The following is a 20,356-nucleotide window of genomic DNA, read 5'->3' as shown; positions in this document are numbered from 1 at the left end:
TGCTGCCATTTGTCTCTTACTCTAAGATCTACTCTATTTATTCCATTGCTCTATAGTCTAAGAAAAAACATTCCCACCTCCAACATAAAAGTTAACAAGAAAACTGGACTTAAAATATTGCTTTTTTAGGGACTTCCCTGAGGCATCAGGGTAAGGGTGCTTCAGGAATTGAAAAAGTAATAGGTTAGGAGACTGGAGCTGGGGCAGAGAATAGAAACCCAGTTCAACAGAAGAAAAACATAAGAACAGAAAAGATTCTGCCTCCTCTTGGACAAAATATTCCACATAATCCAGGGACCAATGGCCAGGAACTGGAAAGCCATGTTATAATGCACTTAAGTTATCAATTTTTCATCTGCATTGGCAGTAACTTTAATTGCTATCATTATAAACAACCTTTTATACAAATTATTTTAGCAATAAATTTTGATTGTCAAGATTTAAATCGTAGTCAGATACTTGTTTAAAGATTATTCCATTGCAGACAAGCATCCATCTGTTTTGCATTTTAGTACTAACTTTTTTAGCCTCACACTCATTTCACTAAGAACTTTCTGGGGGGTGGTGATAGTAGTGATTATTATTATTTTGACAAAAGTACAGTATACACTAGGACAGCTGTAATTTATTTCAATATCTCTTTGCAAAGAAATTAATCAGCACAATTCCCTCAGTCTTCAAAGCAACTGTAAAGAAAGTACTATTTTTTTCTCCCAACTATTGCTGTATGCTTTTATTTGGTTACAATTTTCTCACTACCTACCTCTTTATCATCGGCAACCTGACTTCTGGTCTCACTATTTCACCAAACTTGCTCTCCTTAAAGCTTTCTTCGGATCCTTCTAGAACTTATCACTTCCTCTGACATTTATGACCACACTCTCATACTTCAATGGCACCGAAAGCTCATATTCCATGGCAACATTTGCTCACAGTCTAATGAGAGAAAAGGCACCCACTAAAAACAAAGACCAGGAGTGGAAAATACATATGAATGATCTTAGTTTCAAGTGCTCAGAAGCAGAGCTGAGTCACAGCAGGTACTCAGTTGAGAAGAATTTTTATTTTAAACTGAAAAGCCTTAGAAGTCATTTAAGCCAATGCCCTCATCTTATAGCTGAAGTACGGAAAGTGTGTCAGTTAGGATGACTTTGGTTGCAAGTAGTAGACAAGAGCAAGTCAATTTGACTTAATAAGGAAACATACTCTCCCACATAATACGAAGTCCAGACACCTCACTGTAACCCACTGCTGCTCTTGCCCGTAGCACCCTTGGCCACACCACCTTCAGTGTGTTACCTTCAACTTCCGGTTGCGAGCAACAAGGTCTGTCGCAGTTTCAGGATATACATCAGAGTCCTGGGAGTTGGGGGAGAAGTGTAAGAGGAAAGGGAAAGTATGTCTCTTCCTTGAATCTCTTCTCAAAAGCAAAGAAACCTGACCAAGAAACCCTAAGAAGACTTTTCTTTTGCCTCCCCATTTCTAAAGCAACCACTGGCAAGGAAAATGGGATTCCAAGACTGGTTTGGTTTAAGCCTTGGACTAACCTTGGGGTAGAAAGAATGCTGAGGAGTCAAGGTTAAATAAATTGGCCATAATCAAAATATTACTTGTAGGACTTCCCTGGTGGCGCAGTGGTTAAGAATCCGCCTGTCAGTGCAGGAGACATGGGTTCGAGCCCTGGACCCGGAAGATGCCACATGCCACGGAGCAACTAAGCCCATGTGCCACAACTACTGAGCCTGTGCTCTAGAGCCCACAAGCTACAACTACTGAGCCTGTGTGCCACAACTACTGAAGCCCGTGCACCTAGAGCCCATGCTCCGTAATAAGAGAAGCCACCACAATGAGAAGCCTGTGCACCGCAAGGAAGAGTAGCCCCCGCTCACCACAACTAGAGAAAGCCCGTGCGCAGCAACTAAGACCCAACACAGGGCTTCCCTGGTGGCGCAGTGGTTGAAAGTCTGCCTGCCAATGCAGGGGACACGGGTTCGTGCCCCGGTCTGGGAAGATCCCACGTGCCGCGGAGCGGCTGGGCCCACGAGCCATGGCCGCTGAGCCTGCACGTCTGGAGCCTGTGCTCTGCAACGGGAGAGGCCAAAACAGTGCGAGGCCCACGTACCGCAAAAAAAAAAAAAAAAAAAAAAAGATGGATTCAACTCTTCTCTTTTGCCACCTTCTCTGGGGAGCTCACATGTTCCTTTTGTAACTATCTTAGGCTTCTGTGGAGGTGGCATAGGGTAACAGTAAGCACTGACTTTAGAGCCAAACTGCCGGGGTTCAAATATAGGCCCCCATCACTTGTGTGTGTCATGTTACTTAACCTCGTTCCTCATCTATAAAAGGGTATGATAGTAGAACTCACCTCATAGAGATGTTGTGAGCATTAAATAAGTTACTATACATAAAGTGCTCAGAACCATGCCTGTTACACAGTAAGTCCTCTTTAAGTGTGTGCTGTTATTATTAAGGGGCATCTACTCTTTCTGCCTGCCCAGTATCCCTTTCCCTTTCTTCTGATAAATGTTTCAGTTTCCCTTTGAAGAACCACCCATCTGCCATGCCATCCGATCCTGACACAACTCTCAGTCAGTATGAACTGCTCCCGACCCCCACTGGGCAAAGGGTGACCACAAGGCCCAAGGTAGGCCAATCTTGCCTTTTCCCCTGGAATCTGATTCATAAGCAGAATGACTCAAGACAGAAAGCAGTTAAAATTCAGTCTCTCTGGTGTCAGTGCCTTGAAGAGCTTTTCCTGAGTTCTTGCCCCCTAGGGCCCTGGAACTGTATAGTCCTTTACAAAATTTGATTAACAGTTCTTCCTTTGATTCTATTAGCTTTCCAATCCCCTTTAATAAATTCCCTTTTTGCTGAAATTAGCCAAAACTGATTTCTGTTGTTTGTGTAACCATTATGTTGAACAAACAGGCCTCCCCAAATTAAATCATGAAGTAACCCTATTTTTCTCTCTCATGTCTCTTTACAGCTATTCATGAGCCTAGCTTCTCCAGCCCCTGCATACACAGCATATAAGTTAAGACAGTGGCTCAGAAATCAAACATTCTGGGCTCGAATTCTAACTCCACGCCCTGCTAGCTATGTTACTTAATGTCTTTCTGCCTCAGCTTCCTTATCTGTCAAATGGAATAAAGACACATATCTCATTGGGTTATTTTAAAACTTAAATGACTTCCCAAATGTAAAATGCATGGAACATGCATGGCACACAGTTAAGTCCTGAAAAATGTTATAGAGCTGATGGCAGTGGTGTCCAGTGAGATGTCCTTCTTCCTCACAACCTATCACATGAGGCCCTGACCGTTCTTGTTCCACACCTATGCTCATGCTAGCCCTCTTTCCTTTTCTAAATCCTTCAAGACATAATTGAATCAAGCGCCACCATTTCCACAAAGCCCACACTGATCTACAAAGACCACATTAACCTGTTACTTCACTTACAGGAATTATAATCTGTAGTAGACACATGAGTCTTGATTTCATATGATTCTACTGTTTTTTAATTGTACCTGTATCTAAATCATGACTAGAATAAGAAAAGTGTTCCTTGAAGGCAAGAATGATATTTTATATTATTCTATGTCCTTCATATTACTTACTCCAGAGTAAGGTTCATAGTAAGTCCTTAAAAATTAACTTTTGAATGGCCCTCTGAGCAGCTAAAAATATTTCCAACCATAATTACTTCTGGGTCTGCATAGCTTCAAGCCCTTAGGCCTATATTTTAGTATATATGTTGCCAAAGTGAGCACAGGGCCTTTGCTTTTATTGTGTGCATAAGCATACAAAAAAGACAGGGTACAGAACTTTCTTTTTTCTTCCCACACTGGCCCATACACACTGGGCATCCAGTAAATGTCATTAACTAACTACAAAAAAGCTGAAAACTTCAGGAGCTGGAAATTCATTCCAAATATGATAGGAAATTCCAAATGTATCTGTTACTGTTAAGACTGGAAACTATAAGGCTGAAAAGCCCTGTTTTGTTTAAAACTTGGAGATAAGGGAAACGGATACTCACACATTTTTTCTCTCCCAATATATTTTTTTTTTCTCAAGAACTCTTGATGAAGGACGAAGTAGAAAAGGTAACTATTGTATCTTTTTATTGTCATGTTTCTGAAGAAATATTCTTTTATTTTTGGAACTCTGCATAACATAAAGTACCTCATCTTCTTTCTCTGGTTTCTCTAACCATGGGAAAAAGTATACGTAGAAATAAAAACATTTCACGCTGATGCTCAAGAGTGTATCATTTCCATATAAAAAGATGGCACTGTTTCAGAGCTATGTGGGCAGTATTTTAGCCATGTGGATAAGTCAACTGGGAAAGAGAAATTGAGTAAGCCTAGCCTCAACTCCATGTGAAGCTGTCTGTGGGTGCATAAATTGACTCACTTAGCTGACCCTGGGAACAAGTTTCTATTACATCCAAATGACACCTCTATAAAATTCCATACTTTTTGGCTTATGTTGTTTAATGAATACGGTTATTTCAAAGTTAAGAGAAAATTCTTTTTTCTAAATGCTATCCACTGTGAATTTTTCAACCAGACTGATTCTTCATTGCTTCCTTTCTACAGGAACAATCTACAAGAGAAAGAAAAGGGAAGAGAAAGAAAAGGATGAGAGAAAAAACTACACATCTTACTTGGACTGTGCGAGACAGCCGGGTGCAACCATATTCTGATTCTCCTCCTCGGCCTGGAGTGCAGTGAGTTCCACCATGTTAACCATCACATCATTGGTGTGGCCCGGAAGCTGGGGAAGCACTGAAAGGATCTTCTCCACCAAGTTGTCTCCATGATGTCCAACCGCCCCTGTTTAAGCAAACAAGAAAATATGAACTCACAAAATGGGAGGAAAAAGCAGCTAAATTAATGTTCTATAATACCCCTTCTATCAAAAACAGTGTCCATTTTTAGCTTCTGTTACACAAATCAATAACATAAACCTAACATTCTGCCCTTAGTAACACTAATCAATCTCACAATTACCTATAAAATGTATGTCTTGTGTGTTGGACTTAATGGTCCCTGAGAGCAGGCACTGTGTCTGCTCTGGTTACTGCTATAATTCCCAGCACCTAGCATAGTGCTTACACATGGTAGGCATCAATAGGTATTTAGTGGATAAATAAATAATAAACATTTGGAAGGTCAGGTAAATGGCGTGATAGGATGACACTATCCTGAAATTTTAGAGCTAAAAGGATTTTCTTTATTTTACTGATGAAGACCTTAAGACCCAGAAAGGCTTAGAGACCTGACCAAGAATAGCAGATCTCCCCTTTGCTAGAAGTTTATCTTCATCATGGCAACCATTTATCTAGTTCACCCTCTACCCACCATGTCTAGCAGGCAACTTGGCAGCTAGTAGGCTCACTAATTATTTGTTAGATGAAGGAAAGAACAAATGAATGAATAGTAACAGTTTGCAGTGATAAAAGCATTTATACAGTGTTTTCTGTGTACCAGGCACTGCTCTAGGTGCTTTACATATATTAATTCTTTTAATAACAAATGAATTAATAAGCTCAAATTAAAATTCAAGACCAATGACACAGTTTAATGCTTTTTCCATGAGACCAAGTTATCTTTCCAAAAGCCACCAATGCTTGGAAGACATGATTCCAACAATGGGTGGGACTGGCCAAATCAACTTGTGTTGATCCCACCCACTTCAAATCAATTAATATTTTACTTCCTAATGTCTATCTCTATTGTTTTTGCCATGTCATATTAATTGCACAGAAGAACTAGGTAGAAAAGACTAAACCATAAATCCAAGGAATCATTGTCAGCACCATCGTCTTCTTCGTCACAATAGCTAATATTTATTGAGAGCTTATGACGTACCAGGTATTAACTTCCATACTGTACATTTATTATTCACTTAATTCTTAGGACAACTCTAATAGGTAGGTATTATTATGCTCATTGACAGAGTAGAAGATTCAGTTTAAGTAACTTGCTCACAATTATATATGTTGTAAATTACAGAGCAAGAATTCAAACTCAGGAGGCAGAACTCCAAAAACCATGCCATTAAAAAAAAAAAATCAGGCCCATAAAAATGACTTAAGACAGAATCAGCATGAGTGCTTCTAACGTGGCTTCTGATGTTAAAGAAAAGAGTTCTAATTCTACCAGTAAAATATTCACTTATTAGGCCTGGAAGGAACCATGTCTTATTTATGTTGTTTATAGTTTATGGTTGTCTCCCCAGCACTCACACTACAAGCTACTCGTTAAATACTTGCTGAATGAATGCCTAGTGACTATAAGTGGCCCTGAGATCCACAGGGAAGTCAGAAGTCTCTAAGTGAATAATATCTTTAAGCCTGGAAAGAATGGAGATACGACGATTACCCCATAGCATCATTTCTCTCTCCACTAGTAACCTCCTCACTTATTTAAAAACTTCCACCATCACTACTATAACTCTTCTTTGAACCTGGTGCCCAAATTCTGAGCCGTGCCCCCAAGCTATTCTTATTTTTATCTGCCATTCACAGACACATGGTACAGACAAGTAGTCTATATGTTCTGCCTTTCTTTCCTAACTTCTTTAGCCCCTACAATCTAGCTGCTACTCACTCTTCCTCCCTATGCTAAATGCAGGGGTCTTTGGCAAGTCTCAGTTCATTAAACCTTTGGCAAATTAAAACTGTTGACTAATCCAGTCCTCCTGAAACTCTCCAAATATGAGAAGTCAAGACATGACATACTTATTTTTCCTTAAGGTTTAATAGCTAATAGTTATTTTTACAGTAGAGGAGGAGTTTTTTAAAATTATGGCATATTTACTGAAGCAGTTCTCAAACTGTGATTTTTCTTTTCTTCTATTTATTTATAGATTCTAAACTTTCTATGGTGAACATATATTCCCGTTGTAATGAAATTAAAAAGCATGCTATATGCACATATAAATATCCCAAAATTTTACCAAGGGTTATCTTTGAATGGTAGGACTTTGGTTGATGTAAATTCTACCTAAAATTAATTTTTCCCCTGTGTTTTCTGCAAGGAGCACATGAAACTGACCTAAATTAATTAGAAAAATAATTTACACTCTTTCAGAAACTGTTTAAAATATTATATATGAGAATTAACAAAATGCCAAATTTACATGAGCAGGATTACTCAACTTTTTAGGTTTAGTCAAAAGGAATGTGTATTTAACATGTGTGATAATGAAGGATAAAGCAGGTATAGGCTTTCAACTCATGTCCTGCTCTTCTCTGAATACAGTTTGTTGCATGTCCAGCTTTAGAGGGTTCAATATACATTTAAAAAATTTAATTAATGCCAGTTACATGACTCAAACATAGACTAAACATTTGGGGCCTCTCAATGTCACCATAACTTCAGATTCTTCCTCTATGAAATGAATAAAATGCCAAGATTTGTATCACACTTAAATTTTCAGAGAGCTTAATTTTTCCATTATTATAGAAATTTTAAAGTATTATTTAAGACGCTCAAGAGGGGAAGTCAACCTGAACCCAGTTATTTTTCCCTGTCCAACTGTTAATCTAGCCAAGAGCAATGGGGTCTAGTCTGGCCACAGAATGGTTTATTTCCCAATGCCTTTTTTTCTAAAGAGGGTATAGGAACAAGAAATTGGATATTGGGCTCTAGTGGTCCCATCCTCCATTAGTTCCTTGTGTGATCTGAGGCAACTTTCAAAAATGTGGTGCTATTTTACCAAGCTAAAAACTCAGAGTTGGTCCAACCAACACCTAAATATCTTTGAAGCTCAGTATTTGAGATCCTAAATTCAGCCAATTGTTTCAAAGGCTAAACTTTTATAGTTAACAGCACCGGAAAAATAGCAATCCTGTATGACCCTGTGGATCATATGTGAACGTATGTGCCAGTATCATCATCATAAGGCATATAACATCTTCACTTGCCTCTACTTATAAGGAATAAAGTGAGAAGCAAGAATCGAGGCATCTTCACAAGAGCTCAGTCATACTGTAGTAGGGCTTAAAGATAAAAACACAAGAGCCTTCTCTACATTTCACAAACAGGATATTTTGGGATTGTGCACAGTGTCCCTTTGTGTTGAGATAGGGTTACTAGATTCTTGGAATTAGTATATTCAAAAACTCACCTCCTGGGACTTCCCTGGTGGCACAGTGGTTAAGAATCCGCCTGCCAGTGCAGCAGATGCGGGTTCGAGCACTGGTTCAGGAAGATCCCACATGCCGCGGAGCAACTAAGCCCATGCACTACAACTACTGAGCCTGTGCTCTAGAGCCCGTGAGCCACAACTACTGAAACCCCTCGCGCCTAGAGCCTGTGCTCTGCAACAAGAGAAGCCACCACAATGAGAAGCCCGCACACTGCAACGAAGAGTAGCCCCCGCTTGCTACAACTAGAGAAAGCCCACGGGCAGCAACAAAGACCCAACATAGCCAAAAATAAAAATTAATTAATTTAAAAAAAACTACACAATACACAAATCTTAATTTAAAAAAAAACACCTCACCTCCTTTCTGATTCCCCATGACTCCTTCTTAAGAATATTTGACTGTCTTTCATTATTTTGAGATGTTTCAGTATTTGATGACATTTCTGTCTTCTAAGAACAGAATATTTCACTACTGCTCCTGATGTTTCCTTGTATGTAGAAGGACAACAATTAGCATAACATTTCTGAACTTGCCTCACCTCCTTCAATCAATCACTTTTCTCCTGGGTTGTCAGGTTCTACTCATTCTGCCTAGGATAGGTTTTACCCTTGGAAAGAGGGAAAAAGACTTTCTCTGGTCCACTGCTGTTGCTGAGTGGGTAAACCTTCCAACCCAAGAATTTGTTGTTAGGAATCTCACTTGCCCATAGATGTAAGCCACATTCTTTAAGGTTCACTGTATCCACCATAAAACTGGTATTTTGGCCTCTGCCTGCCAACTCTTTATTCCATATTCAATTTAGAATCTGGATGGTTAAAAGAGTGTTAGTTATTAGTTACTCTTTAATACTACCATTTCTAACACTACCTATGGTTGGCTCATATCAGTCAAATCTAGTACAATGGGGATGTATTAAAGTAGATAATACATACTAGTCAAAAGGCTGTTTCAGTTTGCCATATACCAGGCAGGACTTTGGGGGGATGGAGGCAGGAGAATAATAAGGCAGTACTTATATAAGTTTATTCAGTAAGTAGTTTTCAGCACACAGTAATTTTAGATAAGAGAGTCACATAGCATTCATTATATTGCCCCTAACTTAAATCTTCTCCTACACTCCCTCTTTCTGTGAATGGATTCTGAAATTGCCCAGGCTAGAATACTTGGCATGTCTTCAAATTCTTCTTAAACTTCTACCATTATATCAGTCACCACTCTATTAATTCTCTCACTTAAATACTCAACTACTCCTTTCTTCATCCTTCCTATTACTGACTTGGTATAAATTCACATCATTTCTTACCTAGATATTTTAATAGTCTCCTGATCAACAGTCTCCTAGCCTCCAGTATTTCTTGCTTTTATCTCAAGGAGCTCATTGCTCCTAGGCTGGGCTCCTCTATGGATGCATGGGAGGGTTGAATTTTATGAGAAATATTTTAAGTTTATGCTTTTATCTAGATAATCCACAACTCTGACCAGTTGCTCAAAAAAAAAGTTCCTTAATTTCAAAACAGTTAAGAATCACTGCACACCACACAGTATGAGTTAGTGGAGCCAACAGCTATCAACGTTATTCCTCTCTACACACTTTAAGGATACAGCCCAATTGATGAACAAATTAACAAACTGCTACATCCATACACCTGAATATTACTCATTAATAAAAAGGAGTGAACTACTGATAGAAGCTACAACATGGATGAAACTAAACCGTATCATGCTAAGTGAAAGAGGCCACTCAAAAGGCTATATACTATATGATTGCATTTATATGACATTCTTGAAAAGATAAAACTCTAGGGACAGGAAATGGTTCCATGGTTGCCAGATATGAGAGTAAGAGGAGAGACTGCTTACAAGGGGTACAAAGGGAATTTTTTGGAGTGATGGCACTCCTCTTATATCTTTTTTTTTGTGTGTGTGTGTGTGTGTGTGTTACACGGGCCTCTCACTGTTGTGGCCTCTCCTGTTGCAGAGCACAGGCTCCGGACGCGCAGGCTCAGCGGCCATGGCTCACGGGCCCAGCCGCTCCGCGGCATGTGGGATCCTCCCGGACCAGGGCACGAACCTGTGTCCCCTGCATCGGCAGGCGGACTCTCAACCACTGCGCCACCAGGGAAGCCCCCTCTTATATCTTGATTGTGGTGGGTGGTTACGTGACTATATGTTGTTCGACAAAACTACACACTATATAGGATGAATGTTGCTATATGTAAATTATACTTTAATAAACTTGATTATAAAAAAGCAAGCAAAACAACAACAAAAAACCTACCCATCCCCCCTCAGTTCCCACTCTGGAATCAATAAATCCATCCATCACATCATCCATCAGAGAACTCATTCAACAGAAAATCTGTACCTGCACTTTGCCTGCCTAAAAACTTATTATGGCTCCTCACCAAGCATGAAATTTAAAGCCTTTGGAACATGGCCCCAGTCTCCTTCCTCATCATCTTTATCACCCTTCCCTCCTAATCTCTTACCTCTCCCTCAGTCATTCATCCCAACCTTAAGCTCTACTAAAAAATTACCTAAAAAGAATTCCCAGAACAACCTATGCTCCTTCTTACATGTTTGCACACATAGGGAGCTTTTAAAAGAATACTGGTTCCAGCCTCTGCCCAGACCACTTATAAAAATCAGACTTTCTGGGGTGGTTCGAAAGTGAGAACCACTGGTCTAGAAACGGCCACCCCTTAAGAGAATATTTGTACCTAAACCCTATGAAGGCACATATCATTCATACGTGAATTTGCTAAGCTCTGTGCTTCCTCATAGACTATGAGTTCCTCATAGACAAGAGTCTTGACTGTTTGATCTTTATGTCTGCACTTCTCAAACTTTATGGCACATTCAGATCACCTGAGGATCCTGTTAAAATTGTGATTCTTAAGCCTGGGGTGAAGCCTGGGATTCTGCATTTTTAATTCGCTTCCAGATGGGCTTGAGGCTGCCAGTCCCCAGGACACACTGAATAGGGAGGCTTTATGTCACTATCACCTAGCACAGAGCCTGCATATAAAAGTTGCTCAATAAACATTTATGAAATGAATCGAAATCATCCATGTCATTCTTTGCACTCCCCTAAGTAACCACAATTGTAGTGATCTTGCAGGATTATACAGAAAGACTCTTTCACTGACTGCACTTCATTTTTTTTTTCTCTAGGTATGACAGAATACAGTTCTTGACAAATGGTTAATTCTAACCAACTCTCACTTACTTTAGTGGCAGATAATAGGTCAGGTAGTAAAATTCTTCTGGGTTACATGTATGGCAAATTATTCTTGTACTTATGTTCTTAGTCTTATACTTAGGGGAAAAACATACATTTAAAAGAATAAAGCATTAAATCATTTTAAAGGCATATCATTAATTAATAAAAATATTAAAAACATATTCCCCATTATGTACCAGGCAGTGTTCTAGGAGCTAGACATGTTAACTTATTTTACCCTCTCAGTCTTCTGGTGGGTACTATTATTATCCTCATTTCACAGATCAGGAAACTGACTTATGACTAGGGAGGGGCAGAGCTAAGGCTACTGTAACTAGCCACTCATGCCTATTACACAACCTAGATAGTGGTAGCAGTTACCATACATTGAGGATCTACTGCAATCCCCTTACTCCTTACATATATCATCCTGTATAATGTAAATCTGAGCATGTCATATCACAGCTCAAAACCCTCCAACTTTCCCACCATACTTTGGTTTTTACTCTAAGTCTTTACTTTGCCCTACAATGCATTCCTTCTGCCTGTCTCTCCAACATTATCTCCTATCACCACCCTCCTTGCTTGCAGGGCAAGCTGAAGGAAGCCACACGAGCCTCCTCAAACATGTCAAGCATATTCCCACCTCAGGTCCTTTGCACTTGCCATTCCCTGAGTCTTATATGTTCAATACCAAGGCTGTCACATGGCCTGCTTCCTCTCTCTTGTCAATCTCTGCTCAAATGTCACATCCTCAGAGAGGTCTTCCCTAGCTATGCTATCTAAAATGGAGACCCGGGCTTCCCTGGTGGCGCACTGGTTAAGAATCTGCCTGCCAATGCAGGGGACACAGGTTTGAGCCCTGGTCCAGGAAGATCCCACATGCCGTGGAGCAACTAAGCCTGTGCGCCACAACTACTGAGACTGAGCTCTAGAGCCTGTGAGCCACAACTACTGAGCCCACGAGCCACAGCTACTGAAGACTGAATGCCTAGAGCCCGTGCTCTGCAACAAGAGAAGCCACCGCAATGAGAAGCCTGCGCACCACAACGAAGAGTAGTCCCAGCTCAACGCAACTAGAGAAAGCCCGCGCACAGCAACAAAGACCCAACACAGCCAAAAATAAATAATTTTTTAAAAGCTTAAAAAATAATAAAATAAAATAAAATGGAAACCCTATCACTTTTTAATCTCTTATCTACTGTTTTAGTTATATAATGGATGGATGGATGGATGGATGATTTCATATGTTTCCAACAGCACTTCAAGGTCACTCTTTTCCCCTGTTTACAAATGAGAAAACCCTCAAAAGGCTCAATGAGAATCAAACAACAAGTAAGTTACTAAGCTAAGACTTGAAGTTATTATACTGGTCTGGATCTAACACCTGCAATCTAGTCAGAGCCTTAAATGGCTTCTCAATTGTTCCTCATACCTATGCTTATTTTAAACAGTATCCTCTGAACCCTAAAATAAAGATATTAGTTGGTTATTTTGCATTTTGTGGAAAATCAGATTAGAGGAGATGGGGGAGGAAAGAATAAGTCACTTCTTTGAATACTAAGGCAGCACCAGAGTCCAACAACTGTGTTTAGTCTCGGAAGCTTCTAGAGGCCATATCAGCATCATCTCTACTAACCAGGACGATGATAGCCTCACATATGAGAGAGATGATGGGCACAGGCTCTAGAGCAAGCTGCCAAGGTTCAAACCCTGACTCTGCCATTTACTAGCTGTGTGATCTTGGGTAAGTTAGTTAACTCCTATATGTCTCCGTTTCCTCATCTGTGAAATGGGGATAATTATAAAAGAATTATTATGAATATTAAAGGAGTTTATATATGTAGATTGCTGAGAAAAGTAGTATGCTCTCAAATGTTAGCCACTATTAATAGTCTCAAATTTCAAGACTTTAACAAAATAATATACAATCACACCTTAAAGCAAATATAAATGCACAACTATACCATAATCCCAGGATTAAGAACCACCCATTGGATTGGGAGTTAACTTTTAACTGACTAAATTTAATTTTAAAGTTTACATGAAACTAAAATTCAGGAGAATTGAACCAAGAAAGGAAATTTAATTCCCAGGGTTACCACCACCTCCTATCTTTTGATCTTGAACTTGTAGACTATCAACAAAGCTCTCTAGTCGATCTCAAGAGCCAGGAAAGAATGGAAAGAAAACCAGACTCAAACTTTTCGAGATTCATAAATCACATCTACCTTTTTAATTGTCCCTTGAAACAAATTAGAAGCCAGAACAGTCCGTAGAATGCTGTATTTAAATCCCCTATGCAAACATGCCTGAAGCACTCTTCAGAGACACAAGCTTCTGTGTGGTCTAGACATGGTAGAAGTATGCCAAAATCATAGCAACAGACACTGGTGGCCATTTACTTCTCAAACAATTGCAACAAACTTTCTCTATTTTTCAGCCCTGAGAGCTTATCAACTGCTTCAAGGGAGCAAGGAACTTGTCTATCTTGTTCACCACTGTTTCTCTAGACCTGGAATAACGCTTGGCACATAGTAGGCACTCAATAAATGTTTACTGAAAAAAAAAACCCAACTATTAGACAAAGTGATATTACTTTCAGCAAAGATGATGGCAAAAAGAGACATTTCTCAAAATTGTAAGCATGATATTAACACTGCCGCATATTTATGAACTGTTGGAGGTTATTTTTGGTAGTGTCAGTTTTACATCCAAGAATATATACATAAGCATATAAATCTTCTAATGGTAAATTATCAAAAATGGCATCCAAAATATTTAACAACAAATAACAAATTAATATACTAGGTACATAAATCAACATCTAAATAAAAAACTAAAAATGTATTTCCCTTTGATCGCTATATTAAAACTGCTGTCACATAATTTAACTTGAAATTCAAACCATTCAAGTCATTCCGATAATTTCCAATTACCTTTTGATTTTTAGAAACTGTTGGTGTAATCATCTATATGCTACAGCTATCCCTGGCTAAACAATGCCCCACATTCTGTCTAAACCACAATATGATGCAAGAAACCACACCAGTATATGTACAGCTGATTCACTTTGCTGTACAGCAGAAACTAGCATAGCATTTTAAATCAACTGTACTCCACTAAAAAATTTTAAAAAAAAGAAAAGAAAAGAAACCACACCAAATTCTGGTAACAACAAGTCATGAGCTCCCCAGCTCCTTATGCTTGTGGCATCCAGGAAACATCAGTAAAAAAAATTGAGCATGGTGATTGGATATGCTCCTGGACGCCAGAGCCTGGATCAAGGCTGGAAAGCACCCGTGCCAAAAATAATGCCACCAACACCACCTACCCTACCACCCCATCCAATTTGGGGCCACTCCAGAGCAGAGGAGAAGTGCTGCATCTCTACAACCGTCACTACCAGCATGAGTTCCCTCTGCTGCTTCAGCACCCCTGGGGGTCAGCTGCATCCACACCAGAATGCTCCTAGGTGAGCCCTGTCGCTCGCCTCCACCAGGCAACAGTGACAGGTAATTCTCAACAAGCAGAGAATTTCCCTTTACTGGCTAGTACAGAAGTGCTCTAGTATTTAAAAAACAGGTTTGACAACACAGCCACAAACCAACTGAAAACCAGCCCTGAGGATTACCAATATGGAATAATAACACTATGTTGAAACACTTTTGAAATAAATGAACCATTAAACTGACCATCTGGAAGATAGTTTGGAGGGTTATCCAGAAGGTATCCGTTAAAAAAAACTTCAATTTATAAGTGATTAGGACATAGTAACAAACTTGTTCCAATTAGTATCTATCCTCCAAAATCTACCCTCCACCAGCCAGATATAATTTTGATCCCTTCTGAAGGAGAGAATGTCATAATTTAAAAATGGGAAGTAGATCATGGACCTTTCCTTGGCTACACGATGCCAAAGCTGACTGGTTTCAGAGGGGACCACAAATCCAACTTGCTCCATGCACCAGTAGAAAGGTAAATAGGTTGAGCCCCAGGGACACCCCTTTATGCCACCCACTCTGGCTTCCCTTTATCTCCTATCCCACCAGGCCACTGCTGCCGCCACCCACCACCCCATGCAGGCACCTCTCCCCTCTCAGGAGATCTCACCCCACTTGAGCTCCCTCACCCAGGCCTGGTAGTGTTCTCCTCCCTGCATGGACACCTATCTTGCTTAGCCCCACCTAGATGCTTTTCCACTGAATTATTCAGGAAAGTAGGAAGAAAGCAGAGTCCTTATAATTTTAAATGTACTTGGGAAATACCTCAAGGTATTTCTGGGAGGTTCCCTCCCATTGCTTTATCATCAGCTTGCACAGTTCTCTTGGCATTCTGTCGAAAACAATACTTTCATGGTTCCTCCTAAGCCCTGGACAAAGTAAATGAATTTTTCTTTCTCTTTACCTGTTGCCTTGAATTTACCCAGAGAAACCTCCCATTTGCTCCCTTTGAACAATGCCCCTTTTAACATTAAATATTCTTTTACATGGTCTCATGTACCTAAAATGTCTTCTCCCACACCAGTTTGCTTAATGAGTACCTTCACCAATTTAAAGCACACCCTGGAAGCCCACCTACTGGCAGAAGAAAGTGAACACTTTCTTAAGTTAAGTGAACACTTAACTCTGACAATTCAGAAAACAAAAGATGCTGACCTCGGACACTAATAGAAATATTGGAGCAATCCTGTCACATCTGGCCTACTACTTAATGTTTCTGCTTTTCTTTTTTCCAGTAAAGAACAACTTCAGAGCCTCAATTTTTTATTCTTGAAATGATAAATAATATTTAACTCACCTAATTTGTTGAGAAGATCAAATAAGGTAATGGGGAAGTGATTTTTATCCATTAAATAATCACATAAACGTGATTAGCTAATATTATTATTTCCTTTCTCAAATACTACTGTGGGCCCAAATTGTCAAATTTTAGAATATTCAGAAAATGTGTGCCCCGCTGCATTTGTGAATGACTAGTGATGCAACTTAGGAATCTCAGAAGTATTTTCAATCAGAAAAAATAAGTATACTAAGCTCAATGAAAGTCTAGTTGGCAGCAACCTTTAATTCACCTGTTCATTCATCCATTCATTCAATAAATATTTACTGAATACTTACTATTTTCAAGGCACTCTTCTGAGTGCTAGTTAATAAACAGTAAACAAAATAGAGCCCCTCCCTTCACGAGCTTCCATTCAAATGGGAGGAGACAGGCAACTGACAATCAATTAGCATGTTGGGTAGTGGTAAAGACTATGACAAATAAAGCAGGGTAAGGGGTTAGAGAGTGTCTAAAGAAAGTGGTCAGGGAAGGCTTGTCTGAGGAGGAGACATGTGAGTGGAGATTTGAAGGAAGTGAGCGACAAAACCATGTAGACACCTGAAGGAAGAGCATTCCAAGCTGAGCTGCACAAGAACATCAAAGGCCCTGGGGCTGGGACATACTTCGAATGTTGAGAAATGGCAAGGTGGCCAGAATGCCAGGAGAGCAGTGTGTGGGGGAAGATCAATAAGGGATGAGGTGGGATAGGTACACACAGGCAGATGATGTATGGCCTTGAAAACCGTGCTAAGAAACTTAGATTTGATGGTGGGTGTGATGGGAGGGTTGTGAGCAAGCAAATAACATGTCGTCAGTTTTATGTTTTGATGGGATTACACAAGAAACTGCATGATCTGTATGTCTTCTGTACTTCTTTAATATTTGTATTTTTTTAACTATTTACATCCTCTACTCTGTTGTGACAAATGCTGCTTTCAGACTGAGTAAAATGGATTCTGATAATTGAATATTGGATTTGGTGACATGGAGGCCACCAGTGATCTTGACAAAGGAAGTTTCTGAGGAGTACTGAGGGGCAAACAGCCTAATTGGAAGTCAAGGGAAAATTGAAGCAGATGATTGTAGAGATAGCAAGTACAGACAAATTTCTAAGTTTGCTAAAAATGGAGCATAAATGAAACTGAAGTTGGAGGAGCCTGAGGGGTCAAGAAAGGAGATATTCCATTCTGTGTGTATGCTGATGGGGAAAACCTAGTAGAAAAGACTGTTTTAAAAAAATGATGAAAGGGGAGGGTATTTGAAAGAAGTAAACCTATGAGAGAAGTGAAAAAGGAAAAGATCTAGTCTGCAAAGGAGGAAAAGTTGGTACTAGATAGTAGCAGGGACAGTACATCTTTTAATATGAAGGAAGGAAAGAAAAATATGTGGGGTACAGAGGTAAAAAGGCTGGTAGACTTAGTGATAAGAAGATACAGAAGTTTTCTGGTGGCTTATATAAAAGAAAGCTGAGGGGGTGAACATGGGGAGGGAAATCTGGAGGCTTGGAGAGAAAGTATAAAATAATTGTGCTGAATGGCAACTTTGTCTTCCTAGCGCCCTTATTTTCTAAATCATTCTTGACTACTTCGTATTGTAAGCTTTTAGAGGACAAGAAGCTACACTTACCTTGTTTTTTCTGTATTTAGAAGAGTCATATACAAGGAAGAGATGCATAATATGTAAAGGAATAGTTGCTATGATGCTGGATGGCCAGGACATTAAAGTTTGCCTAACTGGAGTCTTTGGGCGGGGGACACAAAAATATGTGACCTTGATTAATTATGAAACAATATGTCACATTTTGGGCAAAAAGAAATAGAAGCATAAGCAGTATATACCACACACTCAAAAACTCAACAAGCATATACTCACACAACAGGTGTTTTTAATCCTCTAAGAGTTCAGGGGTGTTACAATGATTACTTTTATTTAAATCACACTGACAGGCTGAGCACCTGGTTACTTCAGTCACATAATTAAGCTTACATCTCAGTATTACCACTTAGCTTACTTTCTATTTTATGATCTGAACATGAATCTTATAAGGTCAAAAATTCAAATGCACCTGTTGTGGGTTTTTTTTTAACTTCATTTGACTTTTTTTTTTAACCTACTGAAGGGAATGCTTACCAAAGTCAGTTTCCTGATTATTCTCCCTGAACTTGGGTGTGGCCAGCCTACACTACCAGCAGCATTACATCTACCTAATTAGAGAACAATAAAGTTGACCTTTGAAAATAAATGCACATGTCAAATATCAGAAAATGTTTTTCTTCACCTATTTTAAGGGTAACATTTGTTACTTATGTGTATAAATATTATTACAATTTGGGATTACCCAATCTTCAATAGAATGAGAGCTAAGAATAAATAAACGTTTGAAAATATTTTCACCAGAAAATGAGACTAAATACAATTGTAGATATTTTCTACAATTCTGTTTAGCCTCATTTTCTGGTGAAATTTAAGTTCAGCCTCATTTATTAACACTCATGTAAAGAATCTTGAAAGTCAACTAACTGTAATATTTTCGTGTTTTGTGGTACAGGTTACCTCCATTTGTTCACCTGTTAATACTTCTCCAACAACTTAAAGCTTTCTTATGAAGGATTGTTGTGAATACTGATATCTGCACATTTCGAAAAGGTTCCCAGGTGGACAGCTCTCCTCCATGTCAGCATAAGTCTGGTTCTCCAATCTCTGGGCTAGATGCAGTTGTTCTTGTTTAAAAGGGCAGTGTACGCTGAGGATGTATTTACCCAAGACAGCATTTAACAAATTGATTTTAATTGCTGATTTGCTCGTCTGTATCCCCCCCCTCTAGACGATAAACTGCGGGATCAGGGACTGTGTCCATCTAGCTCTTCTTTGACTCCTCAACCTGACACATAGTTAGAGGTCAATAAAATATATGTTGAATCAATGAAAGTCCCAGCACTTTGGAAAGCGGTTATGAAGCCTTCCACAGCAAACGCCACTTACCTGTGAGATCCAGAGTTCTGTCCACAAAGACCACTGATGCCCTGCCTGTGGCGGTCTTCCTCCTGTTCTTGGCGGGAGCAAAATTGGCCAGATCTGCAGCGATGATCCGACTGAGGGAACCTACAGCAAAACACTCCTCCCGTACCCCTAAATGCTCACACAGGGAACTGAGGCCGGACACCAGGCACCTAATCGTCAGCAGCAGCTCAGGGGTTAGGGTAGTGGCATCCACCTCAGCCAGGCTTCCCAGCCTCCTCTTGTCCGGTCGGGCACGGTTGAGGATATGCACATCCTGGGGTAATAGTGGGAAAAGGGAAGCAAATGCTGGAGTCAAGGCAAGGTGGGGAGCAGCAGATGCGAGTAACAACGGGACGTGCAGCACCTCAGCCGTGTAGTTCATGTTGCCCATCCACTCACACAGCTTCTCCTCCAGTTGCTCGAACACTGGCTGCTGCCCTTCCAGCTCAGCCGCCGCCGCCGGCGGCACGTGATTAGCCGTGAGGTGGACTGCGTGATTCACAGCCGTGACCACCACACAATACTGGAAGTGACTGCGGCAGATGATGTCCCGTAGGGTCTCCACGGTCCGGCCTTTCAGCAGGCAACTCAACACAAATACCGCTTTGGGCTGCTCGGCTCCGCCACCAACTGCGGCGGGCTCGAACTCCCGCAGGTAACACGCAGAGTTCCCCACCGCCTCCAGCAGTCGTGAGGACCCGCAGCTCCAGTGCAGGCTCTCGGCGCAGGCGGCGTCCAGGTAGACCACGGCCCGTTTCACTTTGGCCAGGACCTGCTCCCAGGCTTGCTGGGTGAAGGACAGCACGCCTGGGGTGCTCATGGTGGGGATTCGCAGACTCAGGTCACCGAGCGCAGGAACTTCTCTCAGAACTCACAGCTTCCGGGAATTGGGCTCCGGGAGACATTGACAGTCAACACAGTACACGTGAGATGGCCTCCGACTCATCCAGTGTGGGCGCATGGTAATGACGTTACGGAGCGTGATTGGCTAGCGGGAGACGTCGTGGGAGAATGGTGAGAGCTGGGAATGAACGGGCGGGGCTCCGAGGCTCCCGGGTGCCTCAAAAGTTCGGGGAGGTGGGAAGGAGCTGCCCAAGAAAGAGCTGAGCGATTTTCTTTGCGTCTCCCTCTCTGCTCAGATTATCTTC

At 40.6% G+C, this 20,356-nt stretch overlaps 1 protein-coding gene across 1 annotated transcript in view; it reads right to left on the bottom strand.

Annotated features, from left to right (window-relative positions):
* Nucleotides 1-20,138, bottom strand: part of SCFD2 (sec1 family domain containing 2) — a 395,362-nt gene extending 375,224 nt beyond the window's left edge. The window contains exons 1-2 of the mRNA XM_060109985.1: nt 19,191-20,138; nt 4,670-4,838 (exon numbers count right to left, since the gene is read on the bottom strand). Of these exons, the coding sequence (XP_059965968.1) occupies nt 4,670-4,838; nt 19,191-20,028 (1,007 nt within the window). The 5' untranslated portion in view covers nt 20,029-20,138. The remainder of the gene's footprint in view (nt 1-4,669; nt 4,839-19,190) is intronic.
* Between the last annotated feature and the right edge of the window lie 218 nt (nt 20,139-20,356).

This window comes from Mesoplodon densirostris, chromosome 1 (assembly GCF_025265405.1).
Source record: "Mesoplodon densirostris isolate mMesDen1 chromosome 1, mMesDen1 primary haplotype, whole genome shotgun sequence".
NCBI lineage: Eukaryota > Metazoa > Chordata > Mammalia > Artiodactyla > Ziphiidae > Mesoplodon > Mesoplodon densirostris.
This window is presented reverse-complemented; position numbering and strand designations above follow the sequence as displayed.